Below are 23,444 nucleotides of genomic sequence, written 5' to 3' on the forward strand. Positions count from 1 at the left end.
ATAAAATACAGGCACATAGAAGGACATGGAATGATGGCAAATCTGGATAGCCCACATTGTCCTGAAAAAAAAAACAAGATATAGCATGTGTATATAGCCTTTATAATGACTGTGATATCAGCTTAAAAGTAAAGGCAGTAAAAATACCCCAAAAACGCCTAGGGCCCATAGGGTTAAAAGCAAACTTAAATTAAAAAAACTCACATTGTGATGTTTTTTATGATTTTCCTTTGATATATATGGTCTTGCTCTTGTCTCGGTCTCGACCTCTAAATGTCTTGGTCTTGTCTCGGTCTCGGTACTCTCTGGTCTTGGTAATGTCTTGGTCTCGGTTGGTGTGGTCTTGACTACAACGCTAGATTTGAGTCTACTTTATTTATATCCATGTTCATGTATTTATGTGTTAAAAGAAGAACAGTGGGTCAAGGCTCTACATAATGTGTGAATGTGACAGTAAAACAGATTTATCATAATGAACTTTGACAGTAGAATGACAGTAGAAGCATCACATTTATATCTACATCCTGTTATTTTCAGCAAGATAAAAATGACATTGCACATGTTTGTCAGACCTTGATTAAAGGTCAAACTCCACAGCCGAGAACACATTTCCAGTCAGAAATTTCCCTCTGTGACACACAAACAGTGTGATTTTTATTCCTCTTTCACCTCTCTAACAGCCAACATGAAAATGATGACTCTGTTTTTTGTTACATGACAAGTCATTTACTAATGTAAAGAGGAGATAGTGTGGTTTTATCAGCAGTAAACATAAGAGCTATTTTATGACGAACAAATGGACAAAATGACTGAATGAGGCCATTTGTTTACTAATTAAGGTTTAATTAAGGTATTTTTTATTTGAATTTTATTGTTGTTGATTGTAATGAATTTTCACCCTTATTAAAACAAAATGATGGCCCTTTATATGTATAAATTATTGTATGGCTGTCAAGTAATTACAGTCAATGTTAGGACATTTAGAAATTATCAAACCATTAGAATACCTTGTTATAATAAGATCCATTAATTAATGCATGAATCGTCAACTTAAAATGACTTAAAATAATCTAATTTCACGATTAAACACTCTTTAAAATTGAAGTTTAGGCTGAAAATTTTAGGATGTCTTTTATGCTGTTTGGGCATTAAAAAAACAACATTTAAATATCATGATATGTTACTAACCTCTAGTTCATCCATTCATTATCCCATTAAAATTTTCATCAGCACATAGACATAGAATAAAATACATTAAAATAAGTGCACAAATAGAAATTGAATTAAAATAAAATTGTCCAGCCAGTTGTGGCTAATGTGATATGTTAGTATGTGTGTGACTGGATTCAGGATGTCTTAAACAGTCTTATTGCTGTGGGGATGAAGGATCTCCTGAAACGCTTTGTTCTGCAACACAGTGAGATGAGCCGACTGCTGCAGCTGCTCCTCTGTCACTCCAGGAGGCTGTGGAGAGGGTGTCTGCTATTGTCCATTATAGCTCTCAGTTTGTTCAATGTTCCCCTCTCCACCACAGTTCTTAGTGGGTCCAGTCTACTGCCGAGCACTGGGCCAGCTTTTTTTAACCAGCTTGTCCAAACGCTTGGTGTTTTTGTCTGTCAAGCTGCTTCCCCATGACACTGCAGCGTAGAAAAGTGCACTGGCCACCACTGTGTGATAGAACATGGTCAGCATCTCCACACACACACATCAAAGGATTTCAGTGTCTGCAGGAAGAACAGGCAGCTCTGCTCCTTCCTGTAGAGGGCGTCGGTGTTAGAAAACCAGCCCAGTTTATCATCCAAGAGGACCCCCAGATATTTGTAGGTGTGCACCACCTCAATGTCCTCTCCTGTATGGAGACTGATTGCTGGGGTGACCTCTTCTGAAATCCACCATCATCTCCTTGGTTTTGGCTGTGTTCAGGTGGAGACAGCACTTACGGCACTAGTCCCTGAAGGCATCCACAAGGTCCCTGTACTCCCGCCCCTGATCGCTCCTGATACAAGCCACAATAACTGTATCGTCAGTGTATTTTTGTATGTGGCAGGACTCTAAGTTGTACTTAAAGTCCAGTGTGTAGGATGTGAACAGGAATGGTGCTAAAACAGTTCCCTGCGGTGCACCAGTGCTGCTCCTGACTGTCCCAGACACACAGCTTCCAAGCCTGACATACAGAGGCCACTCTGTCAGGTAGTCTGTTATCCAGGAGGACAGGAAGCGATCTACTCCCATCCCCTCCAACCGGTCTCTCAGTATGGGGGGCTGGATAGAATTAAACACACCTGAAAAGTCAAGAAAAAGGATCCTCACACAACATCCCGGCTCCTCCAAGTAGATGTAGGCCCGATGCAGCTTATAAAGCCTCTGTGACCTCTGACTTCAGGAAGCTGGGGACCAGGCGCTCCAGGGTCTTCATAAACATCATTTAACTCAGCCAGGCGCCACACTTTGGGCACCGGTACGAGACAAGATGTTTTCCACTGCACCAGGACTTTGCCTGTTCGAAGACTTCGGTTAGAGAGCCACTGAAGGGGCTCTGCTAGCTGGGCTGCAGTTTTTCAGGAGCCTTGGACACATTCCATCCAGGCCTGCAGCTTTCCCTGTACGCAGTCTCCTGAGCTCCACCCTTGCCTCTTCTGCTGTAAAGGACAGTGGTAGTTGGCCGTGGGTGGTAGATGTTGTAGCTGTAGCTGTAGCTGTAGCTGTAGCTGTAGCTGCAGTAGTGGGGGAGGGGCTACTTTCAGGTGACAGTGGAGCAGGAGCAGCAGTAGCAGATGACACTGCGGAAGGGGGGATGGATGCAGGGGTAGGGTGAACACTGCCCCCGCCATCAAACCTGTTAAAGAACAGGTTGAAGTTGTTGGCTTTGTCCACATCATCATCTATAACCTGGCTATTCGTCTTTGAATAGCCTGTGATGTTCCTCATTCCCTTCCACACCTCTCTGATGTTGTTCTGTTGCAGTTTACTCTCCACCTTTCTTTTGTAGTCCACCTTTACAGTCTTCACTGGCATCACAGTGTCCCTACAGAAGTTTAGATATTCTGTTAGAATACCCACCCTACTGTCCATGTCCATGTTGTTGTCCTGTGGCTCCAGTAGTACAGTCCAGTCTGTACATTCAAAACAGTCTCTGAGAGACTCACTGGTCTCTGGGGACCACTTCCTGACTGAGTGGGTGGTAGCAGGAAACCTTAATAGACAAGGTTTGTATGTAGGCTGGAGAGAGACGAGATTATGATCTGATCTGCCACAAGGTGGTAGGGCAGAGGCACTGTAGGCGTCCTTGGCATTTCCATAAAACACATCTAGTGTCTTATTCTCCCTGGTGGGACAGTCCGCATACCGAACAAACCCAGAGAGATGGGAGGACAGAATATTGTTGTTAAAATCCCCCATTATTGCAATGAATGCACTAGGATGCTGAGTCTGAATCCTAGCAACAGTTTCATGGATGATGTCACATGCCACTGCCATTGCTGCCTGCGGTGGAATGTAAACAATAATGGCAACAATGTGTGAAAACTCCCGTGGTATACTGTCTAAGACTGCCAACAGTTCATTATCCTGACAGCAGATCTTTTCCTTCACCGTGAAATATTCAGGATGAAACCATTTGTTGTTCATAAGCAGGATAAATCCCCCACCTCTTTTTTTGCTGCTCGCCTTTGCGTCCCTGACTGCTTGCACAGTAGAGAAGCCAGCCTCTGAACATCTTCCTAAGCTCAGCCAGTACCAGGTGTGTAACTCCGTAAGTGGTTGCTCTCAGAGCCAGAAGATTGTCCCTTGTATACACAACGTTACTTTTTTAATTTTAATTTTTTTAATCGGAAAAATTAACGTCATTAAAAAAGAAAAAACACACTCAAACGTGACTTAAAAGCAGGAGCTACTCAGACTTGCCGCCACCCTTAGTGGCGCATCTTTCAAAAACAAAAAAATAGATAATAATATTTTTTTACCCTTTAAAACACTTAAGGTCTAACAGAAAAACGATTTAACTTTCTTAGTATGTTACAATCCATTAATTATTTATTAAATACCCCAAAATTTGGGTTTAGTGACATAACTTGACAAAGCCAACCCATATCCATCATGGTAATTGGTGAACTTTTGGGGATTTTTAATGTTTTTACCACAAACAAAACTTATTAAAGGGTCCTCATTTATTTCTGGTCGGTTATGGGTCACCAGATTTGAACTCTTTCCCAACTCTGCAGTCAACTAAACCCAGCTGATGAGCTTGTTAGTTAACAAGATACAACATGTTTATCAGACAGACTCTGGAGTTGTTCTAAGGTGGATTTTTGTTGAACTGTTCCTTTAAAGCATGAAGCAAACATTGAGAAAGAGACAAAGGGAGGTGGACGACCTGTTGACTGAGATAATTGAGGCAGTTTGACCCTGAAAGTTAGAACAGTTTGTCTAACCACACACACACACACACACACACACACACACACACACACACTGCTGAGTCAGCAGAAACGTGGAGGTGGAGGAAAGATGGATGAAGAGGACTTGAAAGATACGGTTTCTTCATGTTCATCTTCTTGCTCTGATTAATTCGTGGTTTATCTCTCTGAGCTGTAAGAGGGCAGCGTGACGGTTTTCATCATGCAAAAAACACAGCAAATAGATCTTCTTCTAGTTACCACCATTCTGCAGGCCTTTAAACCACACCTTATAGGACCGCTTTCAGCCGTAGCTGTAGTCTGTAATGGTCATGGCTCAGAACACAGACAGTCATGCTAGAAAAATGCAAACAAGACTAAATCTCAGAGAGGTGGTGGAAATGAGCTGGTATATATACACCTGGGTGATGAGGGGAAATGGGAGGCAGGTGAGTATGAGGGAGGGGGGAGATCAGGTGATGACAGGAGGACAGGAAGGAGTGGCTGGGTCTGGAATGATATGAGCATTAGGAGATTTTTTCTAATTTTAACTGATTAGATTTTGGTGGTTAAGAGTTAGGGCTACCGTGACCTTGCACCCATCTAAGTGTGATATAAATTTGGCACAAATGTCCACTTTGAGTTGAGGATGGATGGAAGTGATTAGATTTTGGTGGTCAAAGGTCAAGGTTCAAGGTCACTGTGACCTCACAAAACATGTTTTTGGCCATAACTCAAGAATTCATGGGCTAATTATGACAAAACTTCACACAAATGTCTAATAGGATAAAATGATGAAATGGCGAGATTTTATATCCAAAGGGTTAAAGGTCAACTTCACTGTGACATCATAATGTTCTGCAACACTTATTTTGGCCATTACTTAACATCATATCTATCATATTGGTCAAATGCTGAATTGGTTACTCTGATCTTGTAAATGTGCTGATTGTATAGCTCTTCTGTGCTGCTGGGGTTTAAGATGTGTGTGAAGCATCCATGTTTTAAAATTTCTACTGCTACTGCTTCTTTGCAGTAAAATGCATATGACTGTCATGTCATGGCGACATATGAATCTGGACAGACATGGATGTAAAGTGTAACTGCAACTTGACTGGTTTGTGGAGGCAAACACAGTAACTCTAGTTTTTCAACATTTGGGGTGACACATATTATTCTGGGAGTCTGGGCTTCCTCACCCAACAAATGTATCAGATAAAATGTACAATCAGCTACAAGTTTTAATTTTTCCAGATGTTTAGTTCTGATGTATTCAAACTGCCTTGCAAAGCTGCTGAGACAATAAACATTTGTCTTCTATATGATGAAGACTGCAAAAGCATTTCTACATTATCTTTGGTAAATGGACCTGCATTTGCATAGCACCTTTCTAGTCATCCGACCACTCAAAGTGCTTTTTACACTATTAGTGACATTCATACACTGGTTCCCGAGGCTACCATACAAGGTGCTACCTGCTACTCCGTTTTTAACACACTCACACACTGATGGAAGCATCATCGGGAGCAGTTTTGAGTTCAATAACTGCTAATCTTCTGATTGGTAGACGACCTGCTCTACCTCTGAGCCACAGCTGCCCATGCCTTTGTAGCGAAACACACACACACACACACACACACACACACACACACACACACAGGAACACTCCTTTCATGTACAGTGTGCCGTACAGCAGCTGAGGACGCCATCCAAGAAACAATCTGACAGATCAGACCTGTTCCTGAACAAACAGCATTCTGTGTGTGTGTGTGTGTGTGTGTGTGTGTGTGTGTGTGTGTGTGTGTGTGTGCGCAGTGAAGTGTGTGTACTTGTGTAAATTGAACATGTGAAATTGTCACTATCAGTGTCTCTTTCCTGCGCACAGATAAAAGCTCATCATATCTGTTTATTATTACAAGGTTCCCACAGTCCTGGAAGTCTTGGAATTTCACAATCACATTTTCGAGGCATGGAAAAGTCATGGAATTAGTAAAAGCCCATTGAGTCATCGATATTTACAATAAAATTTCAAAAGTAATCCTCTATGGACAACCTTTCGTGAAATGTAACATATCGACAAATTTCTTTTCTGTAGCTGACAACGTAGCTTTTATACGTGTCACTGTATGAAAACATTTTCTTTATCTTCACGTAGATTTCTTCATTTTCTTCCCACGGTGCGTCTCTCTCTTCATGTATGCCCTCTAGCTGACATTATGTTTAAATAGAGCCGGAATCTGATGTGTTTGAAAAAGGACGGGCAAAAAAAACAACAATTTTTTCATTATGGATTCTTGAAAAGTCCTTGAAAAGTTTTGAAGTTTCATCCATGAAAATGTGCAAGAACCCTGTTATTACTGGTAGTGCTAGTGCTGTCCATATTAACCGTAGTTATTGTCATAATGTTGTTCATCACTGCAGCAACACTTGGCTTTCAACCCCTGATTCATCATTTATAAGCAGAATATGAACACAAAGCTGCTGGAGGATATTAAGGTGCCTGATTGCTGCAAATTGCATTAAAACCCTCCTCCTCCTCTTCTTCCTCATCACTCAGTGAAATATGATTCATTCAGTATGACTTCTCATTATCTCTGATGTCCATCCAGAATAAAAGTCTATAAATTCACTGCAGAACTTATCATGTTTTTAGGTTTTCTTCAGTCTTCCAGTAATCCAGTGACAGTTGTCTGTACATCCGTCAGTACACTACAAACAGGAGCTGCTTTCACATCAGTCAGCACAGTGTGAGTGGAGAAACACTGCAAACAAGTTCAGGAAAATGGGGCTCAAGTTGCAGCTCACTCACTGACTGACAAATGCATCACCAAAACATGTGACTTTGACACATGGCTGCTGTGCACTTCCTGTTTCAAACCGATGTTTAACATTGGTTTCTTTGAACCATGACTGCCATCATTCTCTAACATGTAGTTCTTACTGTAACCACAACAACCATAGCAAAGAAGTAATTTTAACCCAAACTATGATTTTCTTTTCTGCATTGCGTTTGTGCCTAGACCAAACTAAGCCTTACCCAGAGCACTGTCACATTATGAAACTGATTTATTTTGTAAAAGTTTTGGATTTCAGATCAGAAAACACTATGTCTGAAAACATGTCATGTGACATTACGTTAGTAACAACCATACTTACTTTAAGCCAAGCTATGATGTTTTGTTCTAAACCTTACCACAGACTATTGTTGCCTAAACTTTAAGGAAACTATAAAAGATGGAGAGGACATGACATCAGTGACAGTGCTCAAATTTTGCATTGGAGCCAGACTTTGGTGTCTATTGGAGTCAATAGGGCAGGCAAAGCAAATCACACTGTAACCCATCATATTGTTGTTGTGTCACCCTTGACTGAAAAATCATTCCACCAGATTAAAAAACACACATTACATGATGTTGACTGATGTTTTTTTTTTTTTTTTTTTTTTTTTTTAAAATCTAACTGTGTGTTTGTTTTCGTTGTTACTGGTCTCAAAACATATCATGGCTCTGTACAACAGCTGCATATAGCTCATCTCAAGCCCCTGTTTGCTTCAAGATTTCATGATACATGACCACAGGTAGGGGTAGGTCTGACCTGTTATCACTGATCAGACTGCAGTTATAACCACATCGGTCTGTTAATGGCTCTGACTATTATTCTTACTGGACTTAGTAAATATCCGCCAAACTAGAACTTGATACCATGCAATTTTCCTCAGTGATTTACTTTCATGGAGAGGCTGTAACATTTGCTGTCACTCCCTGACACCACAGCTCCCTGTCTGTTTCTTTTACACCTTTACAGGGATTATTTCTTACTAATATTGTGGTTTTATTTCCCAGTTAATGTAGGGTGTCTGCTGGCAAATGCCAGCTTAGCTAATTGACAAACAAAGTAACAAGTACTGGTAACAGATTAAAGTGCAGATGTATGATAATTTGACAATTAGCACCACCTCCTGATTATAATAGGAAACATTATAGAGCTGGCTAACATTAGCCTTCCTTATAATTATTAAATATCATTAATAGTTTCAAGTTTGGTTAGTTATTGATAAAATTAACAGCAGTGTTAGCTATCTTGGAGCAAACAGGGGCTTGAGTTCAGTTATATGCAGCTGTTGAACATCTGTTTAGAGACCAAAAACAAGGGAAAAAACGCACACATTTAGATATAAAACATCAGTCAACAAAACCTAATGTGTGTTTTTTAATTGTGTGGAAAGATTTTTCTGTAAAAGTTGAAAGAACAAAGATATGATGGGTTATAGTGTGATTTGAATCCAATAGAACTGACACCAAAGTCTGTCTCCTTGAATGCCGTCACTGACATCATGACCTTTCCTTCTGTTAGAGTTTACTTGCTAAACTTAGGGAAATAAACCAAAAAACAAAGTATTTAACCAACGTTTTAAGTTTATTTTGAAAAAGACAGTATGCATGTAAAGAGCGTAAATTGACACGCCACCCTTAACATCCAAAACTAACACAGGAGTAATTAGGAGAATAGTCTTTGGTCATTTAAACAGATCAGTATTACAGATGTAGCAAGCGCAATTTCATTGTATAGGTGTCTTTATTGTACAGTGACAATAAAGACTATCTTATCTTATCTTATCTTATCTTATCTTATCTTATCTTATCTTATTGTCTTTTTCAGAATAAGGGCAAAAACTGGAATATTTTGTGCATGTAAATGTAGTGAGTGAAGAGGCACAGAGGAAAGAGAGGAGGAACAGGATAAAGATGTAGTGGGAGGATGGATGAGTCAGGGAACTGGAGGACAGAAGAGAAAAGAGAGGAACATAGGGAACAGAGAAGGGAATTAACAAGTGGGAGAGGACAGATGACAGAGGAGAAGAGAGGGAAAGAAGGAGACTACAGGAAAGTAAAGAAAGAAAAAGTTATTTTTTAAAAGGTTATTTTAATTTCTAATGTTAGTTTTATATTTACATTATAAATAAATATACTCTATGTGGTTCTGTATGTGTGTCCAGATGTGGGCCGCTCCCCACGGGGCTCTGACAAATGGGCTGCCCCCAAAGTGAGCCGTCAGCCAATCACAGAGAGGCAGAGAGCAGTGCAGGCTGCAGCTGTGTTGTCTTTGTGACATCACAGCGGGGAGCCGGCCAGCAGGAATGATGCCAAGTGAAACAAGTTGAGACCAAAGTCATCATCACTTTAGGGACTAATAATCTCTATTTTCATCACCATACTGTTAGCTAGGTTTTTCCTGGTGTGTAACGAGCATTACAGCCTCATGATGGTGGTCAACGTTTTGTTCATACTCTTGGGAAGACGTAGTCAGTGTTGTCTATTCTCACTTGAACTCTGGTATTTGTTTCCTGCTGAATCAGATCAGGTGTGGTGAGAAATCTGCAGGACAGGCGAGACAAACTCTGCTGCAGGCTGTCGGTCAGGAAGCTGCAGGATTTTATACTCCAGAAGCCTGGACAGAGCATGTCTCTCCTCCTGGTATCAGACTCATTACTTTTTAAACCCTCCTGACAAACACTTCTCATCCTGTGATGTCACAGGATGGTGTTTTAATTTCATCCTGAACGGTCTGAGTTGTTTCAGAGGTTCTGCAGGAAGTTGCTCACTCGTACAAACGGAGCCTGTAGGGTGTCATTCCACTCTGAGATTATTGAAGTGTCCTGCAGCTGCTGTTGAACTCGTTCTTCTTTGTAAAGGTTCCACACCTTCCTGCTCCTCCCTGACAAGTCTCTTTTAATACTTCACACAATGACGTCTTATCTGGAAACATTACCTGAGCGACATCTGACTGGATGTAACCATGAAATCCAAACAGGTTCAAATGTTCAATGCGTATTTAATAACCACAGTATGAATTTAGAAAACAAGTTGTCAGGTACCAGTGGTGGAAAGTACTGCGTTTAAATACAATTTTGAGGTACTTGTACTTTACTGGAATATTTAAATTTGATGTTACTTTGTACTTCCACTCAACTACATCTTGGAGGCATATACTGTATGCTTTACTTCACTAGTTGTATTTTCAGATTAAGATTTTACAGAAAGGAAAGTGAAATGTGTTTTAAACAAAAACAGAATAAAGACATGCCAGAAAAACTAAGTAAAGCCCCTTTTCCCGCTGCATAAAAGCCCACTAACTAACCCACTAAATGTTATGGTAAAGGTTATTATCAGCATTCAGTCCCGGGTGAAATGACACTGCAGTAGTTATGGGTATTTATCAGCTCCAGCTCTGATCTGCAATGATAGAAATATGACACCTGGGTTTAGCCTCTTTCCCAGCAAGATGCAATGACAGGCTGCCACAAAATACCATCCATCTCCGTCTAAGCAGCGCTCGAACATTGATCCACATTTAGTGGCACCAAGTTTGAGAGAGAGGCGGAATTAGTGAGAAATATATTAAAAAAATGTAACCACCATAATATTTTCACTTGCCTCCATCCTGCTTTCTACTGTTTACTAACCTGCTCTCTGGCCTGTCTGTGACATCAAATATGATGCACCACCTCTTTCAACAAGAAATAATCACAATCTTTATTGGTTCTACTGAATAACCTATTGTTTAGACTGTAATATAAGACATTTATAAGCCTCTTTCACACATAGTTCCCCCAGAATAACTTAAAAACCTTTCAGGCACCTGCGACTTTCACTTTTCACACATACACTACTGTCCATCTCATGCCTTTTCAACATGCCATGGCAATGCTGGAATAGATCGGGTAAGGGACAGTCCTGGCAGTAAATCTTTTGAACTCATACACCTCGGATTTAACAGTGTACAAACACATTTTTAAGTTACCATACTGTTATAACTGTGTAAATTGAGAGAAGTATATGTTACTCCTTAGGTCCACTAGGTGGCGCGATGATTTCAGTTGTTACCTGTTGGGAGTTAAAACAGAAAGAAAACAAGAAACAGTCAATGCTGTGTACTGTGAGAAATGATGTAATCGAGCTGCACACTGTGTTTGTCAGGAACAAAATAAACTCCCTCATGTTCATTAAGAAGCCTCCCTCGAGTTACTACGCATACTATATATATATATATATGTATATATATACATATTATCCACAAGGAATTTGATTTTGTCATTATATTGTTTTATATATACTAGGGCTGCCACGATTAGTCGACTAATCGATGACTAATCGACTATTAAAATAATCGGTGACTATTTTAGTAGTCGACTAATCGGTTTGAGTCATTTTTCATAGAAAAGTACTATAAAAGTACCCCAAAATACTCTTACTGCAGCTTCTTACATTCAGATATTGGCAGCTTTATACACTCTCCCGTGACAGTGAACTAAAACCCTTTGGCGTGAGTATGAAACAAGACATTAGATGACGACCCTTTGGCGTGAGTATGAAACAAGACATTAGATGACGTAATTTTGGGGTTTGGGCGAGACAGATCGACATTTTTCAACATTTTAACACATTTTTCGATGAAATGATTAGTCGACTAATCGAAGAAATAATCGACAGATTAGTCGACAATGAAAATAATCGTTAGTGGCAGCCCTAATATATACTGTTTGCTAGTCTTTATACTTGTATCCGACTGTTTGCTACTTTTTGTATTTTGCACCTATCTTTTTTCTTTTGCACCCTACTGTTAGCTACTTTTAACTTTACTGTTAGCTAGTTTTTGTTTTGTTTGTTTGTTTTTTGCACCCTACTGTTAGCTTGGGTTTTTTGATACCATACTGTTTTTATGCACCTTACTTTTAGCTTTTCGGACCATGCTGTTAGCTAATTTTTTATATTGCACCTTACTGTTAGGGTTTTTTTTTTTTTTTTGCACCATATGGTTAGCCAGTATTTTTTTAAAAATATCATACTGTTTTTTTTTGCACCCTACTGTTAGATAGTTTTTATATTTTTCACCTTACCTGTTAGCTATTTGTTTGCACCATACTGTTAGCTAGGTTTTTTACTGCACCCTAATTTGCACCTTACTGTAATCCAGTTTCTATATTTGCTATATTTTGCATTTTGCTTAACATTTGCTGTTTTGCTTTGTTATTTTAGTTCTTGTACATTACACGATTCAAATATTTTGACAGCAGAGTCTTGTGATTGGTTCTCTCGCTCCAAGTGAAAGCGTCTTTCGTCAGATGGACATAACCCTTTACTTGCTTGTTCCCGCAGTGTTACTGCTTTCACTCACAACACAGCCAAACTGGCATTTTCCCTGAAATGTTACAAGGTCTTGAGGTGGGTATGCTGGCAGTGTAGATTTCCCTGTTCCCATTCATACATGACCCCATGCAGAAAGTGTTCTTGAACATTTCAGAGATAAACTGTATGTGTGAAAGGGGATCTTTTCATCCACATCAACACAACATAAATGCAAGAATCTCATGAGCACTCATTTTAAAGCAACTGGAAAATAAAATAACTAAAATAACTTTTTCTTTCATTTGTTTTATATTGTACGTTTCCTCACACCCTGACTTTAAAGGGTTAAGTTATCAGTTTTATATGTTAATATCCTCAAAATTTAACTAAAAACATGCAAATGCCACATAGGCTCTTATTAGGAAAGCATGAATGGTTGTTGAAAGTTTTCCCGTTCACTTCAATGCAACCTGAGAAATCAGGAAAATAGTGGCCATTAGATGAACTGTAACTAACTTATATCACTCTCCCCCTCTCTCTTTATCTATCAGTGTGTCAGGGAATGAGTAACCAGCTGACATTGTTGGGGACCCATGATAATCACTATGACAACATGGTGAGGATGTACTCCAACTGCTCCGTGGTCCTGGAGAACCTGGAGATCACCTACACCCGGGAGCACCAGGACCTGTCCTTCCTCCAGGTCTGTCTCCAGCGCTAAATTTGTGTGGTGTCAAACACACCTTTTATTCCTGCTGATCGTTTTAAAATCATCCATCAGTTTTTGGATTGATTACCTTCCTTCCAGCTGCTGGTTTCAGCTAATTTCTATGAAACTTCATTTTTCTGTCGGAGTGACATTTTCCCTACTGTAGTACTGCAGATGTGAGCAGGGCGCTTTTTAAAAACTGTCTTTGTGTTGCATTTGAGGACGCTCTGACATTCGTGAACTGATGCCAAACAGCATTACCTTGAGGAGCTCAGAAAAATCAAAGCCCGGAAGACAAACACGGACGCTTTGAAAAGAATCGTGGATTTTACAAAAAGTTGCAGCGAAGCCGGTCAAAGCGTCTTTCACTGTGTCAACAGAGGGAGTTCAAAACAGTCCCTGCTCACAGCTGCATGTTCAGGAATGACTCTAACTGTGTAATGTTAAATAATCCCTCTGCAACAAGTCTCACATGAACTGTACAGGATTTCCTTAATCGATCATTGAACATATTAAGAATCAATAGATTGTTATTGTGTTTAAATTTTTGGCATGGGCCAAACACTGTCCAGAATCCAAGTAAATTAGGCATTTTAGGCAATAAATACAAATGGTTTGTTGCTCTTCAATGAATGGCAGATAATAATAATACTTTATATTTAAACAGAAAGAGACTGAGTGTACTGGTGACACTGATCTCCTCACAGCAGACTTTAGTCTTTGTTGTGGATTAATATATTTTCAATTAGTTAACCAATAAACAGTAAGTAGTAAACGTCCCTAAAATGATGTGAAACCTTTGGCTGCTTCAAAGGAAGAGAACCAGTCTAAATGCTGTTGGGTGACTGTTGGAAAATGATGAGCAAGAATTTAAAATATGTCCACTTTGTAGATGTAAAGTCACTGAGAGCACATCAGTGAGATCTAAAACAAAACAAAAACATACAAAAAACAAACATTGATGATTTCTTCTTTCTTCAGTCCATCCAGGAAGTTGGCGGCTACATTCTGATCGCCATGAACGAGGCTGCCAACATCCCGTTGGTCAATCTGAGGCTGATCCGAGGCCAGAACCTCTACGAAAACCAATACGCTCTGCTGGTGATATCCAACTACAACAGGAACACCTCTTCTGCAACTCTCAACTACACCAGTGGGCTGAGACAGCTGCAGCTCAGCAGCCTGACGGGTAAACCCACACACCCACACACACACACACACACACACACACAAAACCCTGTACTGATTTACTGGTGAGGACCCTCACTGACATAATGCATCCCTCAGCCCCTTACATACAAGGTAGTGAAAATTCTGTCATGATCTGTTATTATCTATATCTGTTATTTTAATTTTAACAATAGTAAGGCATATATAATAGCATTTAATTTTTATTCATTTATTATCTTTTTTTAGTGATTCTTAAGTACAAGCTCATAGATTATACATTTGTAAATTGGGGTTTAGTGATACTTAAACAGTAAATTTGTGGCTTGTTTCGAAGGTTTTGTAACCTCTGTTCTACGGAGGTAAGTTTACATACAATAGTCAACTATAACTATAAAATAAAAGAATGATTTTCTGAAACATAACATTCTGAGGATTTTTCAGTCAGAATCACTGCAAGTGCTATTATTGGCATTGAGTTATAGAAGTCTGAACACACATAAGGAGGAGTTTTTATGGAGTGCTCCAGGAATAAGTCCTAAAGCCAGGTAATTAGTTAGTATGTTAGTGTCCCTGGTTCCCTCGTCTTGAAGTTAGTGGGTTTTTTGAATGTGTTTTTAGTTAAATGTCTAATACAGACTATTTTGTTAACTCAAGCTGAAGAGACTTTCACGTTTTGTTCTACAACACAAAATACATCAGTAAATACCCCATTGGGAATTCTGAAGCTTTTATGTGTTTTAAAAAGGTGGTTGCTAACAAGTGGCTAAATGAGACTACAAAACATCATCAAGCTGAACATGGCTTTACAGTTGTGTTGCAGGAGAGATGTTCAGTCATGCGACTGTGATGTAGTTTGTTTATAGCCTAATGTTAGCTTTATACCACTGGCAAATGTATTTACGCTGCAAAAATCATAAAAGTGGTGTTCATTTGTGAAGATTATCTTGCTGAACAAAATGTGTAAGTGTCATTAACTTTTGTTTGTCACAGAGCTTATTTTCTACAATTAAATCAAATCCCATAGGCTTTTTGATGAGGGAAACAAGGCAATGCCAACTTCCATATGGGCCTATGGAAAAACATCATCCCTGGAGCACTCTATTTCAGCCTGAATATTTCCTTGAAAAGAAATGCCTGCAGATGACTATAACTGGGACTTATTGGCTGGAAAACAGAGTGGGACCACAGCATCAAGCCTCATCTAGTCCGAGTTCAAAGTAGATAACAATACCACAGAAAATGAATATTTTACACATGGTTTTACCAAGGGTATGTCTAGATTCCCAAAAAAGGACATTTGGAGACTCCAAAGGAATCTTGGTAACCGTGGTCACATACTGAGTATAAAAAGGCTCCTTGTCCTGATTCTAATCTGAACCTTAAAAGCAAGTCTGAACCCTCAAACAGACCTTTGAAGGTGAGGACTGGCCAAAATGTCCTTGCTTTCCAAAAATGTCCTGACTTTCTAGGTCTAAAACTCACATTGGTTCTCACAATCATAGATATATAAGTACTCACACTCTTAAAATATGAAGTATACAAACCTACACACACAGGGCCAGAGAAAGTTTCCCCAGCAAATACACAGAGCTGGTGAGTAGTTCAAGGGGCCTTGATTTTATGGACGTCCAGGGCAATTAAACAGAACCAGTGAGTAGTACAGGGACACTCAGAGTCTTGAGTTTCCAGTGAATACACAGAGCCAGAGGGTGTGAAAGCAGTGGTGAAGTGGTAGTTGATTAGGGGGGTGTAGTACTGGGTAGATGGGTAGATTACAGAGGAGAAGTGGGTATACTCTACTAAATATGTCAATGACATGTTGGCTGATAGGTGGGTATACTTTAAAGGACTAGATAAAGAGGTGGGTATACCTTGTTGATAAGAAGGGCTGGTTACTTTTCATGGCACTATTTACTGCTCATTGTATTCTGCTTAATTTCATTTTACAAGCTGCTGATGAGTGTCAGGGATGTTGCCGTGCTTGCTGTACTGCCAGCAGGCCTGGGAGGGTGGAGGTGGGGTGGAGTTTGCACACTATTTAGAAATCTTCAGTCAACACCAGATTGTACTCTGGCAGCAGGAAATAGACCGCACCCTCACAAACTTTGGCTGATGACATTGATGTTTCACAGTGCGTATTTACTCTGTCAGCGTGAGATCCAGCAGTGTTAACTAGACTTAAAGTGTTTCGTAGCTCTGCATCTGAAGCTGGAGGTGGTGGAGGACGTGATGGAACTTGAGTTGTGGTTTTGATGTGTGATATAATTAAGTTTACCTGTAGCAAAAAAAATATTTGAGATGGATCTTTACGCACAATAATAAATTCATTCTGTAGATTTATTGAAAATTTTGAATTAAAATGAAGTTTTGTCTTCCAATACGGCATTAGCCTGCGACCCTGTGTCTTCATATGAGGAGATTACATTTTGGGTTTGCTCCACCTTATACTTAATTCTGCTTAACTTTGACCTGCTGTCTTCATTTGTGGACACTTTTTCAATCTTATGGAAGCAGGAGCACAATAGATCAATCAGTGTACAAACAAGGAAAGCAAAAGTGGACAAGGCAGAAACCTGATCAAATTTTGTGATCAAAACTTGTTTCTTTCATCATAATAATAATAATAATAATAATAATAATAATAAATTTTATTTGTTGCCACCTTTCACAACACCCAAGGTCACCTTACAGATAAAAGATAAAATACAATAGCACAAGAGATACATATAAAAATACAAAGAGAATACAATGTGGCTAAATGAATAGATAAGGAGAATAAGACAGTTGGAGGACAGAGTGTTATAGGGAGTAGGAAATTTTAAAAGGTGTGTTTTGAGGTGGGACTTAAGGGGTCAGTAGAGTCCAGAATGCGGATGTGTAGTGGGAGTGAGTTCCAGAGTCTAGGTGCTGAGCAGCTAAAAGCCCGGCACCCACTGAACTGAGTGCGCATATGGGTGAGCCTGGTTATGGAGAGCTTTGAATGTTAACAGGCAGAGCTTGTATTGTATCCGTTGTTGGACAGGGAGCCAGTGGAGCTGAATGAGGACTGGTGTGATGTGATCGGAGGACTTGGTACGAGTGATGATTCTGGCAGCAGAGTTCTGGATGGATTGTAGACGGTGAATGAGTTTATGTGGTAAGCCAGTGAGGAGGGAGTTACAGTAATCCAGGTGAGAAGTGACCAGAGCATTTATGAGGACTTCAGTGGAGTGTTGGGCGAGGGAGGGCGAAGTCTGGAGATATTGCGGAGATGGAAAAAGGCTGTGCGTGAGATGTTATTGATGCGGGATGTGAATGAGAGGGTGCTGTCAAAAATATCGCCGAGACTTCGGCCACGAGACCTTGTGGAACACCGTGAGTGATTGGTGAGGGTGATGATCTGGTTTGTCCTTGGATTAACTGAGAAGGGTCAGACAGGTATGAATGGAACCACTGAAGAGGAATGCCAGAGACCCCCGTGCCAGCCAGACGATCTAGGAGGATGGCGTGGGATATTGTGTCGAAGGTGGCACTGAGGTCCAGGAGTATGAGGATGGTGAGAAGGCCAGAATCCGCTGCCAGAAGGTAATTTGTTATTTGAGTGAGAGCTGTTTTTGTGCTGTGATTGGGACGGAAACCAGACTGGAAAGGCTCAAGGAGGTTATTTTTTGATAGATGATCTTGAAGTTGGGAAGCTACTGTACATTCAATAACTTTTGAGATGAATGAGAGGTTTGAGATAGGGCGATAGTTATTGAATTCATTTGGGTCCAGGCCAGGTTTCTTTAATATGGGTGTGACTGAAGCAGTTTTGAGTAGGGAGGGAACAATACCAGTTGACAGGGAGGAGTGAACAATTTGTGTAATGAAAGGGGAGAGCGTGGGGAGACAAGCCTTGACCAGTGTAGTAGGAAGTGGAGTGAGTAGACAAGTAGTAGACCTGGAAGACATGATCAGTTGGGATACTTGTTGATTTGAGGGAACATGAAAGGCAGATAGGCTACTGGTGGGCCAGACAGTAGCACTTAACCAAGGAGTGTTTAACTGAGAAGACAGGGAAGGAGTAAGCTGGTGGTGTATGGAGTAAACTTTGTGGTTTATGAAGTCCAAGAATTGCTGACACTGAAGGGCTGACGTGAAGCGGGTGCCAGTTTCTTTGGGCTTGAGTAGTGTATTAACTGTGGAAAACAGAGTCCTGGTATTGTTTCCGTCAAATTGGATGATGTTGGAGTAATAGGCAGATTTGGCAGCATTTAGAGCAGTCTTATAGGAGGTGATGTGATCTGAGTACATTTGAGAGTGAACAGTGAGTCCAGTTTTCTTGGCAAGGTGCTCAAGGTGGCGACCTTGCGTTTTAAGTTGGTGGAGTTCTGAGGTAAACCATGGAGCGGACCTAGAAAAAGTCACTGTGCGGGTTTTCAATGGAGCCAGGGTGTCCAGTGCAGCGAGTATTATGTTATTGTAATGATCAACAAGTTCAGCAGTGGAGAAAAGGTGTCAATGAGAGATTGACATAGAAATTAAACTGTTCAGTTCTGTGATATTGATGTTCTTAATATTACGGAAGGACATGATACGCTCTTGACGGGATTTGCAGACAGGAAGGTTGACATCAAAAGTTAAGAATTTGTGATCTGACAACGGAAGTTCTTTACCAGAAAGATTAAATGGAACAACACCAGAGCAACAGATCAGGTCCAAAATATGACCCTTATTGATTGTTGGAAATGCAACATACTGAGTGACTTCAAAACTGTCCAGGTTGGAGATAAAGTTGTTGGGAACATAATTTTAGGTCTCACACGGCAGCACCAATTATGTTGGGAACATAAATTCAGGGCGTCACACTGAGGCCCCAATTATGTAGGGAACAACAATATTAGGCCTCACCAAGGGAACACCATTAATGTTGTAAATTGGCTATCAGAAATAATTAATAATTTTTGATAATAATTATGTTGAATAATGTGACTTAATTAACCTTTAAATCACCTCGTGGGGCACCATTCCCGTAAAGGGAAAATGATAGCCAGTTAAAGATATCAGTCTCATAAAATACGCTAAACTATTAATTTAGAATTTTGATTAATAATTAAATTAATGACAATAACCAAAATTAACAGTAACACCGTGAAGGATTTCGGAGTTCTTGACGCAGCAATGGCTGACTATTCATTCACTCTTGTGCAACATTAAACAGACAGCAGGTATGATTCCAAACAATTATATTTATTCACAAAGTAAGCAAAGCAAAACCAAAACACACAAATTCTAACTAACTATATACAAGCTTGGTGTGTATATGTGTGTGTGTGTGTGTGTGTGTGTGTGTGTGTGTGTGTGTATGTGTGTCTGCGAGAGAGAGAGAGGGAGAGAGAGAGAGAAAGACAAAGGCGGGTGTGGTGATCAAAGAGCCGTTTGGCCTACAAAACAAAATGGCTGACAACAGAGAACTACAAGATGGCCAAATCAAAGCTGGCTTCAGATCGGGGGAGGTGTTTGTCTGACCGTGTGGTCAGGACAAAGACAAAGGAAGAGAAGCGGGAACTTTGAGTTGCCTCTTTGGGTGTAGCTCTGTTGAAAGTCTATTTGTTGATGAGTCTATGTGGATGTGATTTGTGTTGCAATATTGGTCTGGATTCATGCAGAGGCACAGCAATCACTCAATGACAGCATTAAATCACATACAATAAGTTAAACAGTCTTGCTTAGCCTGTAAAGCTGTGATAAAGCTATGCCCAGTTGTTACGTTACTGATCCTTGAGTGAATGGGAAGAAAGAGTCACTTTGCGGTGTGCTGCTTTGTTAGCTGGCGGAAGAAGGCTGGAAAGAGCTGTGGTTACAGATGCAGTCTTTGTTGTGTCCTTTGTTCCAAAGGTGAAACTCTGAGGAAGCTGGTCACTCGAGGTCTTTACAGAGTTAGATGCTGGATGCTAACTCACTTGGTTCTCCTTGTTGCTAGAAAGCTAGTTGCAAACCTTGTGCTTGCAAGTCTAACTTCTCTGGTTCAGGTTTGCCTGTGTCTTGAGCATGGGCAAGTCGTAGTCCAGGAAAAAGAGAGTCTGTGAGCAGTTGCCCTCCCTTCAGTGGGTTGGGGCAATGGAGCAAGGGTCTGGGTATCTGGTCTGGTCCAGGTCCAGCCGAGAAGAGAGGTGTGGGCTGCTCGGCAGCTCCCAAGTAAGAGAAAGATTGTCTGAAGGGAGCAGACCTTGTACAGATGCCTGTGACATCACAGAGTCACATGTCACTGTAAAAGTCCTGTCCAATCAAGTTTTGAGACTTGTGTCTCACTGAGGTGTGAGATAACCTTCTGTAGAGATGAGTGTCAGATAGCTGTCTTTGTTTGAAGATCAAAGAGCATGCAGAGAGGAAAAGCCTTCACATGTCCAGTTTAGATTTTAACAAATGACAAATCATCTGTGGTCCTGTGAATTCCAACGAAGTCTAATGAGAAAATGTCCTTGGGATTGTCAGCATGAATATTAAAATCCCCAGTTAAAATTATATGTGGAGTGATGGCACATGGATCTGTTAAAATAGATGATAGTTCAGTGATGAAGGTGGAATGATGGGGACGGGACAAGGACGGGGGACTATTTTTAAACTGTCGCGATAGATCAGCGCGAGGCCACCGGAAGTGCGTGGTTTAGCAATGTAAACAAACACGTGCAGCAGAGACTGATTTAAATGAAAAAAGTCATTAGGCTGCTGCCAGGTTTCAGTAAGGCAAACAATGTCCAAGTTAAAGAGAAATCTTGCTTTGTTTGTGAGGGACCTGATATTGAAGAGGGAGAGTTTAAGAGTGACGTGGGAAAGTTTCTGAGTCCGCGACACAGAGATTAACACAGAGCAGTCAACGGACCTCCTAACTCGGTTTGGCTCACATGATCTCAGCGTCCAAAAGGAGCGAATGACGCAACTGTTGTCATCCCCGGAACGAGGAGTGTTTATTTGTTTATTTGTTGTGAGGCTGGGAGAAAAAGAGAGAGCGGATGGACAGGTGTGTGAGGTAGATAGTCAATCACGTGCGTAACTCACAGCGTGCTGGAGGTTGGAAGCGAGCATGTGGCATTCTAACATGCTCAGGTGAAGACTGTCTCGCCCATAGAAGGAGGGACGGTCCCAGAACAGATCAAAGTTGTGGATGAAACCCATATTATGTGCTGCGCAAACAGATTGGAGCCAGGTATGGAGGACTCCAGAAGACCAGGACGTTTTTCCAGGATGTCAGCGGTCGTAGCCCCGGGGAAGCAGTGAGTGACTGCATTCGCAGAACGGATGTGCTGAACGATGGAATCACCGACGATCAAGGCAATGGGGGGGAAGAGAGGAGTGGGTGCCTGGTTCAAAGCAGTGTGAGAGGGGACAGGAGCAGCAGCGGCCATCAAGGAGGCCAGGTGTTCACCATGAACCACGTCCGTCCAGAGAGGCAGGTGTGTAGACAGGTTTGATGGGAAGTGGAGGCTGAAACCTTAGGTCTGGCTCCAGTCCTGGACCACACAGCGGCTGGTGATGGGAGCGCCATCGCCGCAACTGCCGCAGGAGGCGCCGACGCATCTGGAGGTGGAGGAGCCGCCATCTCTGCCGTCGCCGTTACAGCTGTCACAGCTGGGACGCAGTCCAGTTCCACATGAGGAGAAGGAGGAGCACCAGACACTAGAACAGCCATGGAGACATCAGCAGGGTGAACAGGGACATCAGCTGGTAGCATGGCAAAGCGGTTTGTCAGGTTGAGGGACGGAGGCGCGACAGCATGGGGATTCCCCCTCTTACCTCTGACCGCCACCACTAACCAGGGAGCCTGTGAGCTGGGGGTTGAGCACGAAGAGGGCCAGCGGCATGGTGATGAAGGGTCCCAGAGGATGATGTTGGCAACGACTGAGTTCATGGAGGAGATGACTTTAGACTGTGTGACTGCAGTGTCGATGAATTCGGAGAGGAGAGAGTCTTTTTTCCGGAGTTCATCTGAGAGCCGTCTGATGTCCTCCCTGAGGTGAGTGATGTGTCTTTCTGCTTTTTGGCAGTCCTCCCAGGGCATGTTGGATGGTGAGGTGCGTGGTGCCATGGCTGGAGCAGATGGAGGCTGGGGAAACAGAGAAAACAGCTCTGGCAGCAAAGGTGTTTGTTTATACTTAGTCGACTTGCAGCTAGCTAGATCGCTAGTGTAGCTTCAGTGGGAGGCAGTAGAAACTTACACACGAAGACTCCAGTTGGAGTCCATGGCGTTTAAGTGGCACAGAAACAGGATGGTTTGGATTATGAGAGGAGGCGAAACTTACCGGCACGGGCCCAAGTACTGGGCCTGGTGAGGTGACTGGGTGTCCGGTAAGCTAGGTGGTTGCCGGCTGACAGGAATTTTCCCACGCTGTCAAACGCAGGCAGATCAAAGTGCGTCTTAAAAGCAGAATTCGACGGCTAAGAAATCCTTTGAGCAGTTAAAAACAACTGGTATCCAAAGGGTAGGCAGTTAAAAGCAACTATAAAACAGAATCAAAATGCTATTTTGCTTATTTATGCTTAATAAATTTTTTTTGATTGATTTGATTTATCATCATCTCGTTTGAGGACGTTGGGACTTGATTGTAGTCTCATTTGAGGACACAGGGACTTAATTTCAGTCCCATTTGAGGACATTGGATGTTCATTAGCATCTTCTCTGAGGACATTGGGACCTTTTCATCATCTCGTTTGAGGGCATTGGGGCTTTTTTTTTTAAGTGTTGTTTGAGGACATGGGGACTTTATAATTGTCTTGTTTGAGGACATGGGTATTTTCTTAAAGTCTTGTTTGAGGACATGGGGATTTTATAATTGTCTTGATTTGAGGACATGGGGATTTTATAATTGTCTTGTTTGAGGACATGGGGATTTTATAACCGTCGCGTTTGAGGACACTGGGGCTTTATTATTCATGCAGTGATAGTTAACAAGAGTATAAATAGTTCTTGCATGTGGTACAAATTAGGTTACACTTATTTTTTACTATTTATTTTTGTATGATTCATTTCCAGGACATATTTCTGTGTTAAGAGCAGGAACACTGCTGAATGCAATAGTAGGAGACAAC

General features: G+C 41.2%; 1 protein-coding gene across 1 annotated transcript in view; it reads left to right on the forward strand.

The window, feature by feature from the left end:
• The window catches only part of LOC126397591 (melanoma receptor tyrosine-protein kinase-like), an 88,246-nt gene that overhangs the window by 36,363 nt on the left and 28,439 nt on the right, over positions 1-23,444 (forward strand). The window contains exons 2-3 of the mRNA XM_050056481.1: positions 13,072-13,223; positions 14,211-14,418. Coding sequence (XP_049912438.1) covers positions 13,072-13,223; positions 14,211-14,418 — 360 coding nt within the window. The remainder of the gene's footprint in view (positions 1-13,071; positions 13,224-14,210; positions 14,419-23,444) is intronic.

The sequence above is a fragment of the Epinephelus moara genome, chromosome 11 (genome assembly GCF_006386435.1).
Source record: "Epinephelus moara isolate mb chromosome 11, YSFRI_EMoa_1.0, whole genome shotgun sequence".
Classification (NCBI taxonomy): Eukaryota; Metazoa; Chordata; class Actinopteri; order Perciformes; family Serranidae; genus Epinephelus; species Epinephelus moara.